We start from the raw sequence: 26,770 nt of genomic DNA on the forward strand, positions 1-26,770 counted from the left end.
GCAAAAACCAAAAACTCAATCCTTAGGCCACCAAAATGGATCCCCTCAACACTTTGGCTGTGCCTAAAAATCCTGTCCATAAAAGTAATGAACAAAATCAGTAATAAAGGGCAGCCTTAGTGGAGTCCAACTCACACCGGAAACGAGCCCGACTTGCTGTCGGCAATGGTAAAATGGTAAATGGCCTGTATTTGATATAGCGCCTTCTAGAGTCATGGAACCCCCCAAGGCGCTTTACAACACAATCAGTCATTCACCCATTCACACACACATTCACACACTGGTGGGGATGAGCTATGATGTAGCCACAGCTGCCCTGGGGCGCACTGACAGAGGCAAGGCTGCCGAGCACAGGCGCCACCGGTCCCTCCGACCACCACCAGCAGGCAATGTGGGTTAAGTGTCTTGCCCAAGGACACAATGACAGCGACAGACTGAGCGGGGCTCGAACCTGCAACCTTTCGATCACCGGGCGAGCACTTAACTCCTGTGCCACAGTCACCCCTACAATGTGGATCAAGCGCTGACACTGATCATATAGGGACCTAACAGCCCATATCAGAGGGCTTGGTACACATACACCCTAAATACCCCCCCCCCCCCCCCCCGAAAGGGCCCCCGAGGGACGCCGTCGAACGCCTTCTCCAAATCGACCAAACACGTATATTGGTGGAACAAACGCCCTCCTGGACCCTGTCAGTTTTACCTAATGAAAATTAATATTGTGTCTTTTGCATTTATGAACATGAATATTCAGTGCCATTGTTAAAATTATATATTTACTCATTTACCCAGCCCTTGGTGCAAAAAGCCACCACTTGTGCTGAAAATGGACCTTTCCTTGGATCAGCCAATGCTTCAGAGATGATGTTTCTCATCTGATGTCACCATATGACCTTATTATATTTGTCCTTTTGCCACAGCAGAAATAAACTGTGAATAAAATTAAAATCTTTTTATTACATATAAACTGCTTTCTTTAAGGGTTCAGAAAACACTCAAACTCAGTAACAGTGTACATTTCACATGTAAAACCCAAACATGTCACATGTTTCTCTTCTCCGTGATGCTGCAGAGACATGGTCTGATGTATATATGTAGTATACTACAGCCATGTAATTTAACATGTTTTGATCAAGTGTGGGATAAAATGAGTAGAGATTATTAGTTGTCAAATCAACTTGTAATTTATGCATGTTATACCTGGAAATGTAGTTTTATTTTTAAATCAGAGCACAATCAGGATTGTTCTCCATGTTGTATCATTGTAGCTCTGAGGAGAAAATCCCTAAACACTCAGCTGAATTTGCTTAAAGTCTCTTTAATAATAGCTGAAGGCACACTTGTGCTTGACTGGTCTTGTTTTCTTCATGCACCAACCAAATTTATAATCTTTAGCATTAGATTCTCAACATTCCCACATTCCTGATATCCCTGATCTTTTTGATGGTGTCACCATAGAAATGAGTGAAAAGTACAGCAGCCTTTGAAGATTGTTCTGTCCTATCTCATGGCACAGGCCTTCTCTATATCAGCAATGGTCTTTGGTGCACCAGAGGACAGAATCAGAGGTCCTCCCGTGTCTTGGATTACAATATCATCCTCAATCCTGATGCCAAGGCCACGGAACTGCTCTGGAGCCTGGTCGTTGTCTTCACCAATGTATATACCTGTAAGAAAGATGAGAAAATTGGAAAAATGATGTAGGAACAGCCTAACCTGTTATGGAAAATGAAGGTATAGAAACTAGATCTTTGGTATTTCAGGTATAAATTACCTGGTTCAATTGTGATTACCATTCCTGGCTGGAGAGGTTGTGAGCGGGATAATTCAGGAGTATCGTGGACATCCATGCCCAGGTAATGCCCTACATGGTGCGGGCAGTACCGCCGTGCAGCCTGAAATCAACGATCAAAGTGACAAAAACATAGTTTGAACTCTTGTTCTGATGATGCCTCTTTCATCACAAGTCTTCAGCTTGGAGGTTGAGAAGTTGTCATAGCTACGCTTCATCAGATTTGTCATGTCATGTCTTGTCGTAATCAGCCCCTGTAATTTCTTCGTGTTACATATTACTTTCGTTTGCATTAATATGATTATTGAGGTCGTAGGGGTTGTATGAACTAGTCGACTTCACTGCTCTGTAGTGACTTTTTATGCCTTTCAGCGATTAGTCGCTGTCACGTGATAATGAGCGACAAGATGCAGTCCTCGGAAAAGACAGCAGGTGATGAGCCCCTGCGCATCGGGAGGCAACGCGCTGTGCCAGAGCGTCGGTACTGACGCCCGCCATAAAACGGACATTTAACCAAATTGTGACGTTTACCCTCTTGCAATTTAACCTTCCCCTCACCCCCATCCTAATCTTAACCAGCGTGCGCATGCAAAGCTCTGATCGTTGACGCGCTCCAGACATCTGCGTCCTGAGCACGGCCACAGTAACATCAAATTAGTTGTCGCCACCTCAAAAACCAATTTAACACGCGATCGTTCATGTCGGCTCATTTCCTTTGAAGTTTTCTGTCTTTTACTTTGTGCTTGATGCTTTTCGCTGCTGTGGAGCGGGGCGTATCACCTGTTTTGTCCTCCAATAACTTCACCTCACTGATACGGTCGGCGAGCAGCGCGCACTCCGCTGTTTTTGCGGTCGGTAGATCTTTTAGAACTGCAGTTCAAAGGTAACTCATAAGGTGAATATATATGAAGGCAGGTAGCAGTTTTTCTTTAGGATTGAGAGGAGATGCAGGAAGATAATAAACAGGCAGGACAGAAAAATAGTCAAATAAAAACAAGCTAGTTTTTGTACCTGGTGGTTGCAACAAACAGACGCCACTGAAGGTAATCAGAAGTGAGGAACAGAAAATGAAATAATTATTTTAATGTTTAGAGCAGCAGGAACTCTGAGAGGCTGCAGGCGCACTACGCATGGGGAGGGGGGAGAGAGCTGAAGTGGAGCAGTATAGATGATGCAGAAACTACCGTTGTTAAAAGAGATGTGTTTAACTTGGAAAATGTGGGCGCAATTTTAATTGTCAAAAACTCCAGCGACACCCCCCCCCCCCTCCCCCGGCGCCGCTTCAGGTGTATGACGTCATCAACGACTAGTGAAAGTTGACTCGATTTTCATTACTTGACAGTCGTGCATCCCCTATGAGGTCGCCAAGAAATATTTGGATCATTATCGTATAATTTTCATGACTTTTTCCACATGAAATGCTAGTTACCAATCACTTATGTTGTTTATGCTAAGCTAAAGGTAAGCTTAAGTTATAACTTGTAAAGGTTAACTATATGTGTTTCTTCAGTTTAAGTTCAAAAGCCTTTATTTTGGTAACTTCGCTTTAGTTTTGGTAACTTCTTAGTAAATCGGAAATATAGTAACAGTTTAGGGAAGTACATAAATGTAAACTTGAGCAAAGAAGGCCGGAGTTAGCCTAGGACCAGACCCGTATATTATGTCGATGGACCCACCATATGAGCAACCCCTGTCCCAAGCATGAGGATATTTTTACAGCTGCAGACACTGTAACTGCCAACAGATCGGTCCTTTTAGCAGAAAACATGGTTAAATTAATATTTCTAGCAAAAATATGAACATTAAATGAACCTGAACAAGGGTACATGCTGGAACTCTTAATGTTGCACTTAAGGAAGTACAGAAAGTTTATTTCCTAAGGACTTTTAAACCGTTCATCTTGTTTTTTTGGCTGAGAAAGCCAACATATTTATCTGTTTCCTCAATTTCAAACCAAGAAAAGTACCGAACCAGGATCTTAGGCGTACCATTACACCCATAGTTTCTGTGGTGCCACATTAGACAGAAAATCCATGTTAGAAGTTCAAGTCCAGTCTTCTAGGACACGACTGCAACAGACTGAGCATAGCAAGGAACCTGCAACCCTCCAGTTGCGGGGTGGGCACTCATCTGTCATGTCACCCAAGGTGTGTATTTTATTAATGATGCAAAACACCAGTGAATACGGTCCCCTGCTGTTATTCCAGTGATTACCTTTAGCACATCAGCATCACTGGTACCAGCTTTGAGGATGCCGAGCCGCTTCAGCTGCCGACCCAACAGAGCCAGCATGGTGCTGTAGATGTGATCGAGACTGATGCCCGGGGAGCACAACGACAAACAGGACAGCTGAACCTCCAGGACAGCCTGGTAAAGATCGGCCTGTGCAGGGCTGAATCTGCCAAGACAAAGAGGAGGAGAGCAAACTTCAGTGTTGACTCTTAAAACAATGGCGAATGGCCCTAAATATTTTAAAAAACTTTATTTTATTTAAATTTCCCAAAATTTTTTATTAGAATACAGATCAGATCAAATTAGTAAAATAACCAATCTACTCTGACTTGAAGAGCTTCAGAAAGTCAACAGATTAATCAGGATTATTTTATTTATTTTTTGGCGAAGCAGGTGCATCTGATAGCAGCACAGTGTTGTTCCACGTCACATTACACCCACTGGCAGGCACGCTGCTGCAGAGTCACTTCAAAATGATCTCCACAGCCAATAATCTGTCTTAATTTAGTCTCATCTTCTGCGTCCTCTACCCTCATACTTCTTGTCCCCTTTCACCAGACCAATAAATCTCCTTTTTGGTCCTCCTCTCCGCCTCATTGCTGGTGACTCCAACCTCAGCATCCTTCTACTTATGTCATCATATTCTCGCCAGAGCCGTGCTATGGATATGTAAAGGATGGGTAGTTTACATCTTACTTATGAACCATAAAATGTGAGATTCCATAGAAATATGAAATATCAATCTGATGGATCTTTGAATATTTTAACCAGAAGACCAGAACTTTTTATTGCAGGGATTAAGCGACACTTCGTATTAACTCCAAGGAAAGAGAGAGAGTCAGGTTTATAATAGTTAAGAAATTTATTTCTACACAATTTAAACAAGACTAACTTTAACACTCGGTGTACTGATGGACTAAGGTGGAATGAGATGTGAGAGGATGGTGTATGTGTGTGGAATGTTGTTATCAGAACCAGCGGATCCGGAGAAGCGGTTAGTTCTGAGTGGGAGTGAATGTTTCGCTCTAAACTTTAGTAGGAGATTTATAACACACATGAAACGCCATCTGTCGGTCTACGTAGCCCAGGGGAAGCCTCCGTTAGATCCAGAATGCCGAGGTCCTCTTGGACCCTCCTTGGAACCGAAGCCGGTAGAAAAGCAGCGGTGCCAACCAAACTAGTCTTGGAATGCTTCCAGGTCACGACAGGTTATCACTGGCGTCTCCGAGACCCTGAAGGGGTCGTGAGGTTCAGCTTTTATTCTGAAGGAACCGTTGCGGTCAGGTGTAACTTGCAACAGATTTTATCCAGCTTGCCGAGGTTCTTTTTGGCTGAAGAGGAAGTCCGGATGGCCTGTCCGAGACTTCTCCAGAACACTTGAACTAAAGAAAAGGTTGTGTGGAATAGTTTTTATAATTGTCATATTTTGGTTTACTGGCGAATCAGAATTTGACATGTAAAAGAGGCTTTATACAAACACCACAGATAACCATGCCTAGCCATAAACAAAGGTTCTGATTGGATCAGACAAAAGGAAATGTGTCGTGTGGCTTTAGCATTACGTGTCATCAGTGTCTAGTGCAAATGTCCAGGATTATAATAACTTGTAAAATACTACTGATCACAGGATTATAATATCAAGTACTAACATTGTCATTTCACAGATTGAACATTGGGCTCACATTATTATTGGTAATAACAAAGTTGTTGATTATGTATTAATCAAAAGAGTTCTTTGTCTTGAGCTGTAACAGAGGTGAAGCAGTTCAGATGAGCAGAGTGCATGAAAGACCTTGGCCACTATCTCATGTAGATTAGGCTGTCAGACTTTATGTCTCTGCTCGAGCAGACGCAGATCATGACCTTTAGGTCAAAAACAGGACATTCATGACGCTACAGATATTTCATTTAAGAAGTAGTTTAACATGTTTTTCTTCTGTTCTGAGCTGAACGAAGAGAGGGTGGTGATGAAGGTCACACAAAAACCAGCTTGAACAGGTGAGTTTTCAGCTGCTTTTTGAAGGAGTCCACTGATCTCAGGCTCAAGGGGAGAGAGTTCCAGAGTCTGGAGGCCACAGCAGCAAATGATCTGTCATCTTTGGTCTTTAGCCTGGCGCTGCACAACCAGTAGGCTTTTGTCACTTGAACTCAGGGACCTGCTGGGGGTGTAGGGACTGAGAAGATCACCAGTGTATGATGGTGCTTGTCCATGTAAGGCCCTCAAGACCAGAACCAGGATATTGAAATGAACCCTGAAATTGACTGGCAGCCAGTGAATCTGGAGGAGAAGCGAGGTGATGTGGGTGTACTTTGACCACACTGTTGTCATGAGCCGGGGTGAGTACTCTTCACATCATTCACCATCTCTGAGTGTTCTGATTGCAGAAGAGGGAGCAACAGCTGATCCTGATCAGCGTGATGAGCGGGTCGGCTTTAAAAGAAGGATGGTGATCATGATTCGACGCCGGAGTTGTTTGCCAACCGCCAATAAAACACCAAAAGAAGAAGAAGAAGATGATTCAACGCCGGATGATTACTACAGCTTGGTAGTTTCCTGCCCTCTTGCGACTCTTGGATTTTGTGCTCTAGTGTTTCTAGGATTTTTTTGTGAACCTTTGGATCTTTTCCCTGTGCTTACCCGTTACCAGGTTTTGGAAAGTTTTTGGACTTCTGCGACTTCTCTGGATTACGTCTTTGGATTTCTGTGACTCCTCGGGATTACTCACCTGTGCCCCATAAGATTTCCGGATGCAGCTCTCACCGTTCTCCATTCCTCCCGGCTGGCCCGCTCTCCTGCTCTCCTCTCGGTCCCTCTCCTGGACACCCCACTTGGATTCACCCCGGCACCCAACCTGCCCTCCTTCATTCCTACGCTCCCCTACTCCCAAGTAAGTCTATTCTCTGCACCCACCAAATTTAGACTTACCTTCCTGGACTCACCTGCATCTGCTCTCCCGTCCTCAGACGCTGCACTCCCGTTCTCAATCTCCACTGGGCTTTTCCAGTTTACCTTCAGTTCCCGTTTTAAAATAAAGATTATTTTTTTACCATAAGATCTGTGAGTGTGTGATTCTGCATGTCTTGGGTTAAACGCATTCCCCAAACCATGTCATGTTTAGATTAGATTAGATGTCACCTCGTTTAATTCACATGCCTCCGACACCGCAACTGGACCTATGACGTGGCAGTTATGCACTTGTACATTGCAATGTCAGTGCTTAAATGTAACATTGAGCAGCTCTTGTTTGCAGGACTTGTAAAACACGGCTTTATACTGTTTGCATGTAAAGTTCAAACATCAACTGCTACTTTTGCCGCCAAGTAGCTACTAAATGTATGCATTTTATTTGTATCAACATTTTTGGTCCTTTGACAAGTTCAACATCCAATTTACCGTCCATTTACTGGCCAAGTTCGAGTGATGTCACTGACGTAACCAAAGTACTCACAGCCACCATCAAGCAGAACCATTTCACCATCCTACAACAAGGAGCAAAAATGTAGGATTAATATTTTAAAATACTCGATTTATGACTTCTTGCATGTGTTATTTACCTTGATAATCTGGTTGTTATTTATATAGTGCAGGGTGTTAGCCCGATTCCCTCCAGCTACCACAGGAGGATATGCCAGGAAGTTGGCACCGTGAATTCGATTCTCAAAATCAAACTGGAAAAAGAATAAAATATTTTAAGGTCATAAATTCTGAAAGCCATATAAACAATTTAAAAACTCCTTAAAACTAATATTTTTACCACTATCTTGTTTTTCAAACTCACACTTGAGTTTTCCAACATCTAAAGAGACTATTTTGCAAAATCCACTTTTTGAAGCTTTTGACCACGATATATTGTTATTTCCTCATTAGAAACATCACTAAAGCGTTTTTGGCTTCACACAAACATTTTTCTGTCTCAGCTGCTTCATTCCTTCAACAGGCAGTGCACTAGTATGTTCTGCTCCTCCCCATCAAAGTGGTCTGTCAAGTCTGGATCCCCGGACTGTAATTACTAACATCCAGCCTCTCCCTGTAGTTAGCAGTTGTGAAGAAGTGATTTTTTTCTTATCTAGTCTGCACTTTAAATAATGCCTAGAACCCAAAAATGAAATGTCTGCAAGAGGAACAGTATCCCTGTCCAGTCTTCTTGAATAATCAGCAGCAATGGTTGGATTTTATCTTTAGGAGCTCTAAAAAACTGAGCCAGAATGTGATTGTGATTTCAGACTGCTTGTTGAACCTCTGCCAGTGCCAAGGTTGGTTGTCAGACAGATTACTTCAAACCAGCGCCATTCCAATGTGGAATCAATGGACAGGCCAGAGTGGAGAGTACAACCAAAATGCCAGCTGCTAGCTGAGTGGTTATAGGTCTCCTCCCATTCCGGTCGGCTCATGGGTCCCGGAAAAACGAAAAAATGAATGCATGTCAACGGGGCTAAAAGAGCAATTTTTTAATTCGCTTTGCCTTATGCCTTGGATCACACATGTTGTACTGCAATTTAAATGAAAACTAATGATGGGTGTTTTGACTACGCCAGTCACGTACTTTGAGATTTATCAGCTTGTAAATGTTCGTAATCATCATGACTACAAATTAGATATCAGCACATCACCCGTCACCAAATAATCTCTTTTCCTCTAGCGTAGCTGCTACTTACCAAATGGCCAGATTTATGATGTATTTTCCTCCGAAAGGAAGGATTTTAAGTTAGCAAAACTTTCAGCCATTTTCCCTCTGTTTTTCTCTGTGTCTGGTTCGATGATGTCACTTTTGTGATGCTCATTTGTAGTCCTGGACTTATTTTCACACAAAACCTAACACCCCCCCACCCCCCCAGAAAATAAGTGCATTCTTGGTATCGAAATGCATATTTATCCATGGCAAATAACAAGCAGAATTAGAAATTAGTGTTTTTAGCCCCATTAACTTGGATTCATTTTTTCGTTCTTCCGGGGACCCATGGTCCAGAAGCAGATGGACGTGACTTAGGGTTAGGGAAGGACAATATATCGGCATCAATATCGGTATCGGCCGATGTCAGCCATTTTTTAACATATCGGTATCGGTCCGAAAAATAAAACTGGGCCGATATTAACAACCCATAATTTTTCCATCTTGTCTCCATTTGTTTGTTTCAGAGGGTGAGGGGGGGTGATGTTTATTTATTTGGTCATGTGACAGTGATTGTAATCATCTTAGAAGTGTAAATGTGTGTGTTTATTTCTCGTTTTACATGATTACATTTTAGCATTGTTTCATTATTTAATATTATTATTTTACTGTCTATATGATTTTATTTATAATCTATTTTCTTACTTTTGCCATTTATATTAGGTCTTTTATTTTCATATTTTTACTCATTTTAATCCAGTGTTTTCTCTGTAGGGGCCCTCTGCCCCAGGAGCGGTGGTTGACTGTTGCTTCCTGGGCGCTCTATAGGTAGTGTTTAAGTGGAGGTGGGGTCCATGCTCCCCCTCCTCTGAACGCCCTGACTTAGTGTGGAAGACCTGATGCTGCCGGGGTTGACGGCTCCTCGGATGGTGTTTCCTTGCATTAGCTTACTTGGCTCATCTGGACTCAGCCGAATATAAATTTTTACTGATGTGTGTTTGTGTCTGTGTGACACACCCTGTCCTGTCTCCCCGTTTTGGTTCAGCCTTGTGTCTCGTTAATTGCTCCCACCTGCCTCTCATTTCCCAATCACCTTAGCTCCCTGCCCTTGTGTATTTAAGCCCTTTCTGTTCTGTGTCTTGTGTCGGTCCATTGTTTCAGTGTATTGCATGTTTTTCATTAAAGTTTATGACAAAACGTTCTTCCTGTCTGCCTGTCTTCCTCCCCGCGTGTGGATCCTCGCCTCACCTCGCCCACACGCCGTGACACTGTGCATATGTTTTGCATCTGTTTTTAAACTGTTATGGGAATTTTGGGTCATTTTGTAAAGCACTTTGAGTAGTACTTGGCTTGAAAAGCGCATTATAAATAAAATCTGATTGATTGATTGACTGATTGACTGATAGTTGTGTGTACATAATAATGCAAATTCAGCTTTAAAAATGTTCATTTCATACAAAATCTGCTGATTTTAGAAGCATTAATGTCAGTATATCTGTATCGGCAAATATCGGTTATAGGCCATAACAGTGACCTTGATATCGGCATCGGCCCAAAAATGTCATATTGGTGCATCACTATTTAGGGTCCCTATAAACTTTGGTGGATGAGTGTCAGAGATGGACTGGGGCAATAATTCAGACCGGGAATTTGCTACCATCTCAGCTGCCTATGTAAGTTGTGTGTGTGTGTGTGTGTGTGTGTGTGTGTGTGTGTGTGTGTGTGTGTGTGTGTGTGTGTGTGTGTGTGTGTGTGTGTGTGTGTGTGTGTGTGTGTGTGTTACAGATGGTGATGGTGTTAGCAGCTCAACACCCTTCCAGGCAAAGAGAGTTGTTGTGGGGGAGGGGAGTTGTGGGTCGTTGAGTCGTCTCAAGGCAGTAAACATACAGTAAACATTACAGTACAAGTCAGTTCATGAAGCCAATCAGTAAAAAGTTTTCTATACAAGGAACCCAGCAGGTTGCATCGAATCACTGACTAGTGTCAGAGTCTTTACACCAATCCTCATACTAAACAAGCATGGAGCGACAGTGGAGAGGAAAACTCTCTTTTAACAGGAAGAAACCTCCAGAGGATCCTGGCTCAGTGTAAGCAGCCATCCACCACGACTCACTGGTGATGGAGAAGACAGTGCACACACACAACCAACACCCACCGACACACACACACACAAGCACACACACCCACACCTCCACACATACAGACACACCTCCTCAATAAAAACATGGGACAACACATTAAGAAGACCCTTCTTTTCCAGTTCTGAAGATCCATTTTTGAGCTAAAATATTAGCTGAGCTCACATAAATAAAGATGTAGAGTCACAGATAGGTCATTAGTTTTATTAATTACCTTGGCAAACAGCACAGCTTCATCTACATCTCCCTGAGTCAGTGCCATCGTTCTTCTAAAAGCCTGAAAGACAAAAAATTTAGATGGATTATTTTGCAGTTCAAAAGCTTGAATCTAATTAGCTTACACAGCAGGACAGGAAAACATTGATGAACCTGTGCTGTTATCCGGCCTGCCTCTTGCATAAGGGACACCTCTGCAGAGCTCTTCAGGGCCCTGAGGGACTGCACGAGGGGTCTGAGTGAGTGTGGAGTTGGCCCTGCTTCCAGCACGGGCAGCATGTGATTCTGATGGAGACGAGGGTGAGCGGGTTGTGGGGTGTCGTACCAGAGCTGAGTGCCTAAAGACAGAGCAGAAAGAGCAACAATTTTATACTAAGCAACCCGGTAACGACCTTGGATCAGTTCTGCTGATGTTATTTTCAACTCAGGTGGACAGCATTCTTATCCAGAAGGTCATTTTGATCTAGTTCAGGGATGTCCAGACTTCAAGATGAGGCCCAATAGTCCTCGTGGCCCAAACTTTTTTATTTTTGTTTAGAATTAACACACATAATGTTGACCAAGTTTATTTTTTCCCATCATTGGTGTGAGAAGAGCATAAATATGATATTTTCAGTTCTATTTATGTTTCTTTGTTATCCATGAATACCCCTCCTCCCATCCCCCAGAAAAGTCATTACACAATAGGGCCTAACGACATAAATGTATCATCTGGGGCGTAGGGAGGAGGGGTATTCATAGGTAGTTTCTGGTTGTTAAGCAGCAACAGACAGCTACAGTTTATAAGCTTGACTCTCCTTTAATCCAGTCAGAACTGACAAAGCTCATCAGATGAGAGTAATCAAAGATGTCTAGTTGCCTTCATTCGAACCCTTTTGGATGACCATGACCAGGTTGTTGTCTGTAGTCTATATATGATATGGCACACTGACTCCTGAGGAAATTTCAGAAGTACCCATCATCAGAAAGCTTGTGACCCGTGGAAAACATCTCAATGGTACTGATGGCTTCATTTTATGCATGTAGACATTTAGGACCTATTACACTAAATTTTACAATAAACTACAGTATACATATGCACCATTTCAGCTAAAAACATCAGCAAACGTTTGAAGCAGACTTTAGTTTTCCTTAAAAACTGAAACAAGTCTTCCACCATTACACGTCCACTTGGTCCACCCACCTTTGAGACTCTTGAGTATCAGACACAGCTCCTCTGTGTTATGAACCCTCTCGATGCCGGTCAACGCTGCAGCCCCGTCCCTTCCTGATCGAGGTCCATCCCACAGTTCCCTCCCTGCATCTCTGCGAGGAACGAATAAGATGGCCTGGTCTGGTCGTCCCCTCCCGTGAAGAACCAAGGCACTGTCTGGTTCTAGGAAGCCACTAAGATACAGGAAATCCTGGGGAACATTTAGATTCAAGTTATCAGCAAATATATGCTTTGTTTGAGATCAAAAGGTAGGATGTAAATCATGTTTCTACAGATAAAATTCACCTGGTTCTGGTGGAAGGGGTAAGGTATGTCATTGGTCATGTAGCTTGTAGGATGGGACAAGACTATGGCCACGTGGTTAATGGAGGAGGCAGAAGGTCCCATCTTCTCTGACTGAGCCTCGATAAGTGAGGCCAGCTTGTGCCTACGAAGCTCATATTCTGTTTGGGTTATACCTGGGGTCACTTCACCTGAGGAGCAGAGAGAGCACCAGTTCAAACTCCCTGGGGCAATGTTTTCTGACATGGCTGAACATCACATGCCACAAGCTGTAAAAAGTGCTCACCATGTTTGATGAGGTGAGGATGAGTGAAAGGACTGGGCTGACCAAGGTACCGACATGGGACTGTCTTTGGCTTCACATCTCCTGGTTTCACAGAAATACATCTGCATGGGCACCAAGTGGATCCTAACACAACAGCAAAACACACACCAACAACTTAAAAATGTCCCAAGCTCCATTTGGTAAAGTCTTACAAGGTTTTTAGAGCAGATCAACTGGAAGTCTGCAGTGGCAAGAAAGCAGCCTAAAAGACAAAAAAAAAAAAAAAAAAAAAAAAGGGTGACAACTTTGTTTAGCTTCTGTTGCAAAAACCAGAGAAAAATAAAAAATAAAACAATGACGTTGGTTCCAACCATCGACATATATACTGGACAATTCGTTTCCATAGGCTCCAATAATAAGTTTTTGTGCCAAAATGGGAGTTTCCCACCACCGCCATTTTGACCATGTCAAAGGGTTCCGTCAAGCCCAGACAATTCCATAAAAGGGAAAAGAGGTGGAGCTGAAGGTGGGGCTGTAAGGCTGGGATCAAATGACGACACCCGTCGAACTGAAGCGATGTAGCTACAAGCTAACCCAAAGCTAGCGTGGAGGTGGGAGCCATGCTAACGGAGGTAGCTACCTAGCTACAACCGAAGTTAACTGTGCTCAACACCAGAGCTTCTGAGTCAGAGATGCGCCGGGCTGACCGCTGGGTAAAACCGGGTGGAACACAGAGGTCTCCCAAGAGCTCCACGAGCCGGCAGCCGCACAGCAGACAAGCGCCGCGGCGATCAGAGATGTGCTGAGCTGCCGCTGAGGGGAGGGGACCATACAGATAGTTGGAACCCAGCTCCACCAACATGTTATATTGCAACCCGTTTTCAAAAACGCAGCGTTATGTTAAATGCACTGGGTTTTACCCTATTACATTTAAATTTCATGGTTAAACAGTACATGTTAACATCTAAGCTCAGCTAGCGCAAGAGCGGCAGTGACCTAAAATACATAAATGTAATTTTACTTACCGAAAAAAAAAGGAGACTCCTTGGATGCTCTATTAGTGCAATTAATGCCACAGCAAGTCATTTTGTCTAACAATTGCACAAATAATATCCAAAAAGAACGCACAAACAACTAATGGTCTAAGTTGAGAGACTGAAAATGGCGGAACAGTTTTCAGGCGAGGCCGAGGCTCAGGCTGAGGCCTTTCCCCGGAGCTTTTTTATTTATTTATTTATTTATTTTTTAATTGAACATCTATCACATTACACTTTAATAACAAACAATACAACTCAGTAGGTAACCAACAACTTTTATCAAATACAATCGGAAAAAAGTCTAAGCAGCAGAAATAACCAGATTTATAAATAATAAAGTATAAGGTAAAGTAAAGTAACAGACAGAGGACTTCAGTTCAAAAGATCTTCAATAAAACTGACAAGTTTAACAGCCTGTATATTATTTACCTTTTTAAGGGATTTGCAAAAAAGAATAAAATCATTTTTGAAAAAAGGCAGGCTTGGCTTCACTTTCATAAAACAGCATTTGTGAATAAAGAATTTCCCAAAAATTATCAAATTGTTAACAACGAATTGAATCGGTTTATTTTTTTCTATACAACCAAACTGAATAATATATGTGAACAAGGGGATATTGTAACTCTTTTCGGATAATAGCCAATTGTATAAATCTGACCAAAGGGTATTTACCGAGCTGCAATCATAGAAAAGGTGTTTCTGAGTTTCAATATCACTATTACATAAGACACATAAATTATCTTGTATATTAAATCTGATATTTAAGAATTCTTTACACCTTCATTCTTCTCAAACAGAAATGAAGGAATTCTGAGCCAGATAGAATTTTTCTTAATTAGAAAATTTTTAAGCCATTGTAATTTAATGACCCCATTCATTACTTCAAAGTCAATGACATTCAGACCTCCTTCTTCAATAGGTTTTACTAGATCGTTTTTCCTAATCAAATGTTGCTTATTATTCCAAATAAAGTCATATTGTGTTTTATTTATTTTCTTATATTGGTCAGGGATAACTACTGAAAGCGATGCACCGTCGTCAGGCAAAAACTCTGCACTGCATTCGAATTTAAATCTGCCATCGCTATTGGCTAAGAGGTACACTATGATGTTAGATGGTACGTTATGATGTCACAATGTTGTGAGTGTGTGTATTTGTTAGCGGCTCCGCCCTCTCGGCCTGCTAGGCAACAGCATTTGTTGCATTTTTCAAACAGGAAGTGGGAGTTGAGTAAGAATCTGGTAGGGGGTGACTTGCTCATTAATTATACAGAATTTTAAGCATTTAATACACTTAAACAGAAGAGTGAGAAAAAAATTCACCCCCCTCAGAGTTGTCATGAGTGTAAACTAGATCTATTAAACCTAAAACGTGTTTGGAACCAGGCTATAAACATGTTTATTTCTGCTGTGAAATTGGTATTTTTAACATGGGAGTCAATGAGGATTTGCTCGCTTCTGACACCAGCCCCTAGTGGATGAGGGTGGAACTGCAATTTTTGTCACTTCCTGTTTTGCTTCATTTCCAGACCCTAATTATGGGGGCTTGGTTCCAACAGAAGGTATGTCTAATCAAAGTGTTTTTGAAATGGAACATGGGTCTGAGTACAAATGCAGATTCTTATTCTGTGGAATCAGAAGACATTCTCAAACTGGGAGATAAAGAGTTAATTTTAAATCATTGATCTAAAATAATAAACTATATGCTTCACCATTAGCAGACCCGCCAAACACGACTAGTTACAATACGCCCTAATCATTTAGTAGTTCCAGTCTTTTTACCTGCAGAACCACTTTAAATCATCATGACTGATTTCAAAAGGTGTTGGAAAGATCCTTCAGAGGTTCTGGTCCATAATGACATGACATCATCACTCAGCTCCATCCATGATGAGAAGCTCTTGTTCCTCCACATCCCAAAGGTTCATGACTGTGGAGGCAGTTGGAGTCCACTGAACTCATGGTCATGTTCTAGAAACCAGTTAGAGATGATCTGAGCTTTGTGACATTATGCATGACCTTGTTGGAAGTAGCATCAGAAGATGGGTCCATGTGGTCATAAAGGGATGGACGTGGTCAGCAGCAATACTCAGGTAGGCTGTGGTGTTTAAACCAGGCTCAGGTGAGACTAACGGGTCCAACGGGGGGATCAGAACACCCCACCACCTTTACACCAGCAGCAGCAGCAGCCTGAAGCATAAAGTAGGATGGATCCATGCTTCCATGCTGGTGACACCAAATTCTGACCCAACTATCTGAATGTTGCTGCTAAAATCCAGACTCATCAGACCAGGAAATATTCTTCCATTCTCTCCTGGCCCAGTTCTGGTTTCAAGGTCAAGGTCAAGGTAACTTTATTAATACCCGCAGGTAAATTTGATTTGCCATGTGACACGAGAATTAGCACCCAGTTACACACACAGTCACAAAAAATACACACATCAATAAAAATATAAAATCAATACATGAATAAATAGAAATCAAGTAAAGTAAAGTAGCCACGCCAGACTCATTTCTCATTGAGAATCGTTACTGCCTCAGGAATAAAGCTCCTTTTATACCTCTTGGTCCTGCACTTAGGCACAATAAATCTCCGTCCTGATGGCAGGAGAGCAAACTGGGCATGCAGTGGGTCGCCCGTGTCCCTAACAATAGCTTTGGCAATTCTCTCTACCTGCCCACTGTACAGTTGTGCCACACTTTTCACTTGTTTTCCAAGCAGACGACCCGACCACTTTACTATCCTGTTCAGCGTTTCCTTTTGTTTAAGATTTGCCTGGCCAAACCATGAGGCTAAGGAAAAGGATAAAACACTTTCAATAAAAGAACAATAAAACATGGACATTATAGTCCTGTCCACATGGAATGAGGCCAGTTTTCCAAGGCAGTACAAACGCTGCTGGCCTTTCTTACCCACAGCATCACAGTTTTCCTCAAAATTCAGCTCCCTGTAAATGATTGTCCCCAGATATTTATATGATTTCACCTGGTGTTCCTGTGTGAATTGTAGCCTCAATTTCCTGTTCTTAGCTGACAGGGAAGAAACCTGGTGTGGTCTTCTGCTGCTGGAGACCATCTGCTGATGGTGTTCTGCAGGCCTTGATAGCAGCCAGTGTTTATCTCAACTACTGTTGCCTTTCTAGTATCTAGAACCAGTCTGACCAGTCTCATCTGACCTCAAGGAGACATTTTCATCCACACAACTGAGGCTCACTGGATAATTTTTGTTTTTACAACATTCTCTATAAACCATAGAAATGGTTGTGGGTGAAAATCCAAGTTGATCAGCTGTTTCTGAACCACTACTGGCCTGTCTGGCACCAACAACCATGTCAAAGCCAAAGTCTCTTCAATACCATTTCTTCTTTATTCTGATGCTCAATTCTAGAACACTGAGTTGCTTTTGTGTGATTGGTTGGGTGATAGTCCGATGACAGTTTAATGGGATGGTGCTTACTGTAGTGTGGCTGTAGGACAGCAGACTTCTCACCTCCAGCTCTGATCTGCCGTGGCAGCAGTTGGACAGCAGCAGTCCTCAGCGAGCTGCTGACCGGGGACAACATGTTAGAGCAGCTGAAGACGATCAGTCACCACATGTCGACCACCTGCAGACACAAAGTGACACCCACAGACCTTTACTAATGCTGACATCTACCCACACAACAATCACCTACAAATGTTACATTTTCCTAAGTACTTATTAAAATTTCCTGGTTAACAGATACCTTTGATAGCTCACTGCTTTTAGGTCTTTCATTCAGAGCGACGGTTAAAATGCTTCCCTGAGTTTGGTTTGTCAGGCAAAGAAACGGTAATGTGACCCCGCCCCTTTAAAAAATCTCCTATGTTAAAAGTTTAAAAAATATATATATTATGGTGCTTCTCATTTAAGATCCTAGGTGTTTTCTGGTGATGTTTATGAAACCAAAGGTCACACCTCTGCTTTTTTGTAGATGGCTTTGTTTGGTGGCTGCGCAGTGGCGCAGTGGTTAAGCTTTCCTGGGTTCGCTTCCCAACCTGGGATCCTTCTGCATGGAGTTTGCATGTTCTCCCTGTGCATGCGTGGGTTCTCTCCAGGTGCTCCGGCTTCCTCCCACAGTCCAAAAACATGAATGTTAGGTTGATTGGTCTGTCTTAATTGTCCTTAGGTGCGAGTGTGTGTGTGTGCATGATTGTTTGTCCTGTGTGTCTCTGTGTTGCCACTGTCCTGGGTGTACCCCGCCTGATTGCCCATTGACTGCTGGAGATAGGCACCAGCCCCCCTACATTGTCCTACATGGACAAGCGGGTTCAGACAATGGATGGATGGACTTTGTTTGGTTTTCCAGCATTCACTTCCAAAAATTAGGTGATTCTGGGAGTCAGAAGTTCAAGCTTGATGTGGACCAAGCTTAGTCGTGGAACTTTACTTTAATTTTAGTACATACATTTGCACATTTGGACTCGGATTCTGACTGTGTCCTTTGATTTCAGCAGCTCTTGGGTGAAAGATGGAGAAATTAGTCCACATATCTGAGTCCACAAAAATGTAAAATTTCCATCGCCCTGGTTCCTGATCTGGCCCACATCATCTGTTAAAACATTTGTCTTCATTCGTTCACCTTTATTGGATCTGAACCTAACTAAAATTCCAGCATAATTTGTTTTGTCCAAACAAGATTGTTGCCTCTTCTCTGAATCACACCTTTATCCTGACATCAGTCCCAAATCTTTAATACAATCAAACCATTGTATTTTGTTTAACGTGAATGATGTTTACTTGTAAACATTTCTGTATTTAAATCTCCTTTTGTTTTGGCTAAATTTGTAAAAACTGCTCACAAACATTGATTTTTGTTCTTTTCAATAACCAGTTAGGATTTTTTGGCATTTTATAATTTTTAAATATATCTTTCAAACTCAACACTATCTTTCTATGTAATTATTTTCAATAGGTCTACATTCACAATTTTGCATGTTGAACATATCTGACTTAGAACGTGTTTTGACACTTCAAATTTAAGGAATTGTAAAAAATAATTTTATTATTGCACATTTAGGTTCTCATCTGGGCAATGTGTTGTGTCAGGCATAAGGTGCATCAGCCCTTTCATTATAGGTTCATTAGCTATTATGTCAGACTTTTACATGTCTTAGAAATAATGCAAATTACACATTGTGACTCCATAATTGATTTCTCAGTTAAATCAGGTAGTTATGTGTTTTACAAAGGCAGAAAATTCCATTTTCAGTTTTACATCATTGACATATCAAAAAGGTTTTCAAAAGTGGCATTTTTATACTTAACTTTCTTTTATTTTCTTCGGTAGAAAACAAGAAAGGCCCCTATTTGCCTTCCTGCCACCATAATACATGTTTAAAATGAATAATATATTCATAAAGTTCTTGTTGCTCACGATTCTCAAAGCTCATCCCACTGCTGACGTTGCTGCCTGACAGGCTGAGCGGAGGGCACCAATTTACCCACATGTTTGGGTCTGTCCGATATTTTGCCTGAATGAAAACCAGAAGCGACGCCACCTCCAGGGAAGCGGTGTTGTTGTGGCAGTAAATTCGACTGCAACCTTTCTCTACGGCGTTTTCCTCCCTACACAGTGTATTTCTAGCCAGGTAAGTGCAATTTTATTTACACTAAAACAAACACAAACCGTGTTTCAACTGCGGTTCGTGTTTACGGCGTCTGTGTTATTATGCGTCAAACAGTCCGCGCGTCACGCATTGATTCTCATTTCCAGAAACTTCTGGCTTTCAACCACTAAACTACTCATTTGCTAGTTTTATTTGTATTTCGTTTTTTTAAAGCTTTAATAGCTTTTCGTTATTTAAAAATTTTAACGAACAAAGTGTGGAGCTCGTAGCGCACGTTCGCCTTATCAAGCTTATCACAGAGGGTATTAGCAGCTCACAAACAAAGCCCGTCTTGGTGATGTTGTTACCTCTTTTTGCTCTAATTTCCACCCGCCTGCAGAGCTTCGTGTGCTGGACGTGACACACCACCATGGACCCACGAAAAGTGGCGGAACTGAAGGGCTTCGTGCAGCTATGCGAGTCCAATCCGGGGATCCTGCACCTTCCAGAGATGAGCTTCTTCCGCTCCTGGCTACAGAGGTCAGAGCTGCTGCTCACGCGCCTGTTCGCTCACTGTTAACGGAAGATACACTCGTGGTGTAATTTTCCTATTTAAAAAAATAGTACTTATTTCTTTCCACAAATGGTGGGCTCACCACGTGTTCTGACCCGCCCACCGTCCAGTAAAAATCACAACCCCCATAGCGCGCGTGCACGCGCCTTGTGTCACAAATTATAATAATAACTTTAGTCGCAAGTTGTCAAATTCAGGGGTTAATATAAAATCATTCCTCGGGAAATGAATGGTTTTTTTTTTTACTAATGCATCATCCATTGGCTGTATCAATGGGTACACCTGTTCAGGTACTTGCAAGCACAAATCATCCAATCACATGGCAGCAACGCGATGCATTCAGGCATCATGAATTAAAACCACAACCAAGAACAACCTGTGAAAGGCTTACTCAGCATTACTAATTGACAAGTAATTTCCAGGTGTAGCTCTGGATGAACTTCAGTAAACGTAGTAATTTTCAAAAGAAGTTGAAAGTTTTTATAATCCTTAAAGGCATTAAACACTTCAAAACATTTTTAATAATAATTTCTGATTGTAATTGGTCAGTCTTGGTTTTTAATGTAGGCTGAGCATAGTCTCCTACACCTTTCTCCTGCTTTAGCTTCTGATAGAAAACAGACGGTGAAAGTCTGGGATTAGAAAATCCTGACAGATCTACGTCACACTGTCACTTAACATTCATGGACTCACCCATCTTGGCCCACAACGGGGAAGGCTGTTGGTTTAGTGTCCAGGAAACCGCAGAGAATATCTCAGCTAGTAGAAGCTAACCCTTAGCATTAGCAACTCCACCACACAGCAGAACTCCGCCAGACTTGTGTTATTCGTGGGATGAAACATCAACGTTGCAGAGCAAACCGAGTCAGTGTTAGTCGTGTTGCTGTTAGCAAGTCAGAGGAAAGAAGTCCAAATATCAGGAAGTGAGACTCAAAATCCTGACGTCTGAAGCTACTTTCTAATCCAGCGGAAATCTCCATGCTGGTACAGGCGCTTTTGGGCCTTTTTCTTTCTCAGAATATGACTTGGAAGGCATTCATTCCTCCTAGAGACTGCTGCAAATGTATTGATTAACATCAACACCTTTTAAGGTTAATATTCCGAAACTGCGCTGCTCTGGGCGGCTGCATGTTGGAGTAGCTCTGTTGACTATATGTAAGTTTTGCCTTTTCTTGGGCATTTTTCTTCTAGTTTCTCAAGAAAAACTGCATTTTGTGGACACTCTACTTTTCTGTTTCTGGTGCTGTGAAGCTTGGAGGATTTTTACTGCTGGTTTTTTTTAGCTTTTTTCACTTTTTGAGCATTTGTTATGATGTGTAACCATGGCAACAAGCCGGTTTACAGTCAGGAGCAGCTGATTAACATTGGAAAGGTTGAAATAATACCTCAACTGAAGCCACAAATCCCAAATGAGCTAAAACGCAAGAAGCGTGGGTGCAGAGTGGGAGCAAAACGGAGACAGAGAAAGAGGAAATTCAAACCATCTCTTCCATCGATCATAATGGGCAACGTGAGATCACTGGCCAACAAGATGGAGGAACTCCAAGCCCTTTCAAGGACTCGGCCAGAATTTCGGCAGTTTCGGAACCGCTTGAGGAGATAATGCAGAGAAGGATTCTCCAGAGAATCAAGAAAATGATGGACAACCCTGAGCATTCTCTTCACAAGACTGTCCGACAACGGAAGAGTGTCTTCAGTCAGAGGCTTCTTCAGTTTGGCTGCAACACTGACCGCTACTGGAGATCCTTCCTGCCAACAGCCATTGTAATATACAACAACTCTTTGATGACTTGATTATTATTATTATTCTGAGCTACTACAGCAATCAATTTCCCTCTGGGATTAATAAAGTATTTTTGAATTGAAATGAATTGAATAAGGGAAGATTTGGAAAGATCGATAGCACTTGTTCAGTTTTATCCAATCAAAATAATTTAGGAGAGCAGTAGATGACCACGGGAATGCAGCTTCCTCAGAAAAATGTTAAAGATAGAATGTCCGAGGAGAAAAAGCCACAAACATCTTCTATTTGTTTTGTTCAGCAATGTTAAAACCTTTGAAAATCAGACTTTTTTTCCTAACAGTTCTCCATATTTTTACCTGCAGCATGGGAGCTACACTTCCTCCCCAAGAGATGAAACGGGAGTCGTGTCAGGTGGAGAGCAGACATGTGTTTTCATTGTTCAGCTAGTCTTATTTTTAGATTTTAAAAGAAAAAGAAGACCCTGACAGAATTTTTTATTCTTCTTCTTCAGACTGGCTGTCCTTGCGGTCCATCTCCGTCAGCAGCTTCGCCTCCTGAACCAGAACCTCCAGTTCAGTCTGAGAGCGAGGAGAGTGAAATAGGTATCGCATAGTCCCTGATGTTTTTTAGTTAATCAGGATTTTAAAAAAACTTTCTGGGTTTGTTTTTGTGGATTAAACTGAATGACTTATATTACAGAATTATTATGAAATTAGTTTTTATTTCAGTCTGATTTTGATTTAAAGTATTTTAATTGTAATCAAAGACGAATCTACAAATTTTCATAACATTTATAGTCGAGGTCGACTGATATTGTTTTTTTCTATTGCCAATACCAGTGCCGATATGTAGCAGACATGGTCGGCCAATGGCGCGTGTGCACTGCTAATTTTTATGGGCTGATTTTCATGATGAAATCCAGATGTTTTCCACCTTATTTTCATGTTAAAATGTCACTAATTACAAATTGATGCACACAGTTTCTGCAGCTGAATCAGCGTTTGAACTCTGAATTTACCCAGCTGTTAAATCTTAACTTTGTGTGGCTAGACACCTAAATAAAGTTAGAGTATTTTACGCCGATGTTATTGGTGAACATAAAAATGCATTTAAAGAGCAAGTCACCCCAAATCAACTTTTTTCTGATAAACTACATAAATGCGTGTCTAATCGTGCTGCAGACACGTGTAGTCAGTAGTTTTGTGCTTTAGTGCATTTTAGTTAAAATTTAAATTTTCTGCCTAAAACTGTCAGTGTTGTCGGGTAAAAACTCTGCACTGCATTTGAATTTAAATCTGCCATCGCTATTGGCTAAGAGGTACCCTAGAACGTTAGCTGGTACCATATGATGTCACAATGTCGTTGTGAGCCTGTGTGTGTATTTGTTAGTGGCTCCGCCTCTCGGTCTGCTAGGGAACAGCATTTGTTGCATTTTTCAAACAGGAAGTGGGAGTTGAGTAAGAATCTGGTAGGAGGTGACTTGCTCTTTAATTTAAATTCTGCAACAGCCCCGGGTGACCGAGGATGCGCCTGACTTCTAATCAGCTTTACTAAGGACAAATATTGGAAGATGTATTAAACGTAAATATCGGCCCGATATATCGGTCTACCTCTTATTCATAACCTTAATATCTAAAGCAGCAATATAGAGTTTTCCCCCTTCCAGGAAAAGTGAGGCTCTCATCCTGGTCGGTGATGTAATTTAGGAAATGCGTTGCTTTTTGCTAAGCCCGCCCGATGTCCCACCGAGCCCCATGCAGTTTGGATTGAGCGCTGCTCAGCATCGGCCAATAGCGTTAGACATCTGCTTATGACATCAGTAGCTCGGGAGGTAGAGCGTGTTGTCCAGTAATCGGAAGGTTACAGGTTCGATCCTGGCTCCGACCAGAGAATGCTGCTGTTGTGTCCTTGGGCAAGACACTTAACCCGCCTTGCCTGCTGGTGGTGGTCGGAGGGACCAGTGGCGCTAGTGCTCGGCAGTGCGCCCCAGAGTAGCTGTAGCTACATCGTAGCTCATCCCCACCAATGTGTGAATGGGTGATTGTGTTGTGAAGCGCCTTGGGGGGGTTGTAGAACCCTAAGAAGGTGCTATACAAATACAGGCCATCTGCCATATGTGGAAATGTCATTCACAGAGCGGGCATGCATGTATGAGGACGTATTCAGACTGATGCCGAGTTGGTGACATTTCTCATGGAAAAGTAAATCTTTATAATTCTGAATAAATGGCACAGTGCAGGGTATCCGCGCTTAAAGGTGTTTCCATGGAGACGTTCAGACCAGTTCATCCAGTAAGACCGATGGTTAGCTGGCTGATTTAAAACGTAAAGTTTAGATCTCCACCTCTCGAAAGAACCAGAATCGAAACAAGGAATTGGAACTGGAGCCGGAATCGTTCAGATTCAAACGAAGGCCGACCCCAGATCTGAGTGATAAATGAATCTTAAATATTCTAGACTAGGGACACTGATTACTAGGAGAAAGTAGAGAAATAACAAAGATTTCTATTTCAGAATTTGATAACGACGGCGTAATCGAGCCAGACACAGTTGATGCGCAGGATATGGGCGAGTTTGAAAACACGGAGGTAAAATGTCCTTCATGACTAACAGAAACGTTTTAAACTACTGTAGACGTGACTTGGAACATCTGTGTTGGTAACTTTCTTCAGATAACCGAGGAGATGATGGATCAGGCCAACGAGAAGAAAATTGAGGCCATTAATGCCCTTGGAGAAGGTAAATAAACACACAGCGCACCCCAATCCTAATCTCTAATCTCCGTTGATTAATTTGTTCTTTTTGTTTTCGTCCAGGCGACCTGCAGAAGGCGCTGGATCTTTTCACCGAAGCCATCAGGCTGAATCCCCGCTTAGCAATCCTTTACGCCAAGAGGGCGAGGTGAGAACCCCGCTCAGTTTAGATCATTCTTAGCTGCTCGTTAGCTACGCCGTCTGCTCGCAGTGAAACGAGCTGCCTTCTTTGTGTTAGCGTCTACATCAAGATGCAGAAACCCAACGCAGCCATCAGAGACTGCGACCGGGCCATCAGCATTAATCCAGACTCTGCACAGCCCTACAAGTGGAGGGGGAAGGCTCACAGGTACAAAAACGTCTCACTGATGTTCCAGCAGGTCTTGAAACGTTTACACACGAGACAACCACACACCCGGTGTGTAAACACACAACCCAGTTCTGGTGTCTGTGTGTGTGTGTGTGTGCGTGCGTGCGTGCATCAGGCTGCTCGGTCACTGGGAGGAGGCTGCCAGGGATCTGGCTACAGCCTGTAAACTGGACTACGACGAGGACGCTAGCGCGATGCTGAAGGAGGTTCAGCCAAAGGTACGGTGGAACCGATGCTTTGCTGTGTTTCTGTTTGCACCCTGCAACATTATGGGATGTTGACAGGTGGTAGAAGATCGGCGGATCTGATGCAGTTCAGTCAGAGCAGATGTTTGTGGTCCCTTAACAAGAGACAAAGGGATAAATTTGCCTTTGATTTCCTTCGAATCTCTTTTAGGCTAATAAAATTGTGGAGCACAGACGCAAATATGAGCGTAAGAGGGAAGAGAAGGAGATCAAAGAGAAGCAAGAGCGCGTAAAGAAAGCCAGAGAGGAGCACGTGCGGGCTCAGAGGGTGAGTTCTGGAGATTCATATACATGAAAGAAATCATCTCAAGACTTTATGAAATCTGTGTGGTTTTCTTTGTGGTGCAACAGGAAGAGGAAGCACGGCAGTTTGGAGGTGGATTCTTCCCAGGTGAGGTCAATGGAAGCTTCAGTGGAGAAGATCTTGCATATTTCATGCCACTGGACCCACCATGATTTATTTACCATCTTATTGTTGCAAGCTCTAAAATCCATCAGACGTTCGTAGCCGCAGGAAGATGATTAAAAAACGTGACTACGTTGCCATGGTTCCTGACTCTGTTCTCCTGCAGGTGCCGGTGGTTTCCCGGGTGGAGCTCCTGCTGGCATGCCTGGTCTCGGTGATCTCTTCAAGGATCCTGAGCTGCTGAATGCCATGAAGGTAATTTGCTGCTCAGCATCAACCCTTTGCTAGTTTAAACAATCACGTAGACCATTTATTGGTTTTTCTGTAGAGATGGGTCATCATTGTTTTTGATCCCATAGTGAGGTGTTTAAACTCCATGTTGGCTAGTCCTAAGTCATTAGCACCGCATTTGTCTCTAAAAACAAATTGTTTGGTTTTATATCAATTTCCAGGACCCTGAGGTGATGGCTGCTTTCCAGGATGTGGCGCAGAACCCTGCCAACATCTCCAAGTATCAAAACAATCCTAAAGTCATGGCCCTCATCACCAAACTCAGCTCCAAATTTGGAGCTTCCCCACAACCGTAAACGGGCCCGGAACCAAATCCAAGTGCAAACGCGGCGAAGCTGACTGGAGAGCGGCGCTTTTCGATTACTCACTGTGTTAAGTTAAGCAGGAGCTGGTGACGGGTCAGCTGGAGCGAGGTAGAAGTTGGGCTACTTTATAAACAATGATCCTAATCAACACCTTAGTTCTATAGCAACATCTAATCAAAGCATCCCGACGGTTAGGAATGATGTTGGAATCTGGGATAACCTTGTTTCAGCTGGAACTTCATTTAACAGCAGGTTGATCTTTTTTTTTTATTGAAACGGCTGCACTGCTAGATTGCCCCTCCCCCCTCGTATTAAGATATGAACGTTTCTACAGCCATTTAATACGTGGTTTAACCTCTGTCTGTCTCTGAACACAGCCGAACTCTCACGAGCGTTGGCATGTTTTGTTATTAATCTGTTATAAATGCAAATAAAAGGATGTCTGTCTCACCCTGTTGGAAAAATATTCACAATAAAACTATTTAAAAACATTTTGTTCCATTTTATTGGTTTTTAAATTAATCTGATTATTAAATAAACTAAATTAAATAAGCATGTGAGTTATTTCATTATTCAGGCGGTATGTGTAGTCCAGACGTTTAATCCAGCTGTGCTGCTTGTTTTGTAGCTTGAGGATTACAGCCGTGTCAGATCTCATGTCATTCCACGTGGCTGTAGATGCTCGTGACTTTCGTCCCAACACAATGTACCTCATGAACTAAACTATG

At 42.4% G+C, this 26,770-nt stretch overlaps 2 protein-coding genes across 5 annotated transcripts; one reads left to right on the forward strand and one right to left on the reverse strand.

Annotated features, from left to right (window-relative positions):
• Positions 1-1,282: 1,282 nt before the first annotated feature.
• On the reverse strand, positions 1,283-19,857 carry xpnpep3 (X-prolyl aminopeptidase 3, mitochondrial). Of its 4 annotated transcripts, none has more exons than XM_015945372.3 (12): positions 19,724-19,857; positions 17,278-17,392; positions 12,773-12,895; positions 12,490-12,677; positions 12,175-12,394; positions 11,145-11,329; positions 10,990-11,052; positions 7,583-7,696; positions 7,422-7,507; positions 4,010-4,193; positions 1,778-1,898; positions 1,283-1,670 (listed from the first exon to the last, which is right to left on the reverse strand). In XM_015945372.3, the coding sequence occupies exons 2-12, from the start codon at positions 17,348-17,350 to the stop codon at positions 1,504-1,506; spliced, it is 1,524 nt and encodes a 507-aa protein (XP_015800858.3). In that variant the 5' UTR covers positions 17,351-17,392; positions 19,724-19,857; the 3' UTR covers positions 1,283-1,503. The 4 variants fall into 4 exon arrangements, with proteins under 4 accessions (XP_015800858.3, XP_015800856.3, XP_015800857.3 ...); XM_015945370.3 differs by having other exon boundaries at positions 17,245-17,392; XM_015945371.3 differs by lacking the exon at positions 19,724-19,857 and adding an exon at positions 17,513-17,583.
• On the forward strand, positions 19,756-26,533 carry st13 (ST13 Hsp70 interacting protein). Its single transcript, XM_015945373.3, has 12 exons — positions 19,756-19,895; positions 22,036-22,084; positions 22,185-22,275; positions 24,187-24,260; positions 24,345-24,411; positions 24,489-24,573; positions 24,664-24,774; positions 24,911-25,013; positions 25,192-25,308; positions 25,392-25,431; positions 25,613-25,701; positions 25,899-26,533. Exons 1-12 carry the CDS (start codon positions 19,786-19,788, stop codon positions 26,031-26,033), a joined length of 1,071 nt encoding a protein of 356 aa, XP_015800859.1. The 5' UTR covers positions 19,756-19,785; the 3' UTR covers positions 26,034-26,533.
• Positions 26,534-26,770: the final 237 nt, after the last annotated feature.

Source organism: Nothobranchius furzeri, chromosome 12 (genome assembly GCF_043380555.1).
Source record: "Nothobranchius furzeri strain GRZ-AD chromosome 12, NfurGRZ-RIMD1, whole genome shotgun sequence".
Taxonomy (NCBI): domain Eukaryota; kingdom Metazoa; phylum Chordata; class Actinopteri; order Cyprinodontiformes; family Nothobranchiidae; genus Nothobranchius; species Nothobranchius furzeri.

What these genes read in the sequence shown, in the direction of transcription:
- xpnpep3 (XM_015945370.3), bottom strand. Translation starts at nt 17,350, where the DNA reads ATGTTGTCCCCGGTCAGCAGCTCGCTGAGGACTGCTGCTGTCCAACTG. An exon ending in TCCTCACCTCATCAAACATG is followed by an intron (nt 12,678 to 12,772) that starts GTGAGCACTTTT and finishes TCTGCTCCTCAG; the next exon opens with GTGAAGTGACCCCAGGTATA. An exon ending in GGTAATCACAATTGAACCAG is followed by an intron (nt 1,671 to 1,777) that starts GTAATTTATACC and finishes TCTTTCTTACAG; the next exon opens with GTATATACATTGGTGAAGAC.
- st13 (XM_015945373.3), top strand. Translation starts at nt 19,786, where the DNA reads ATGGACCCACGAAAAGTGGCGGAACTGAAGGGCTTCGTGCAGCTATGC. An exon ending in CATTAATGCCCTTGGAGAAG is followed by an intron (nt 24,412 to 24,488) that starts GTAAATAAACAC and finishes GTTTTCGTCCAG; the next exon opens with GCGACCTGCAGAAGGCGCTG. An exon ending in CTTTACGCCAAGAGGGCGAG is followed by an intron (nt 24,574 to 24,663) that starts GTGAGAACCCCG and finishes TCTTTGTGTTAG; the next exon opens with CGTCTACATCAAGATGCAGA.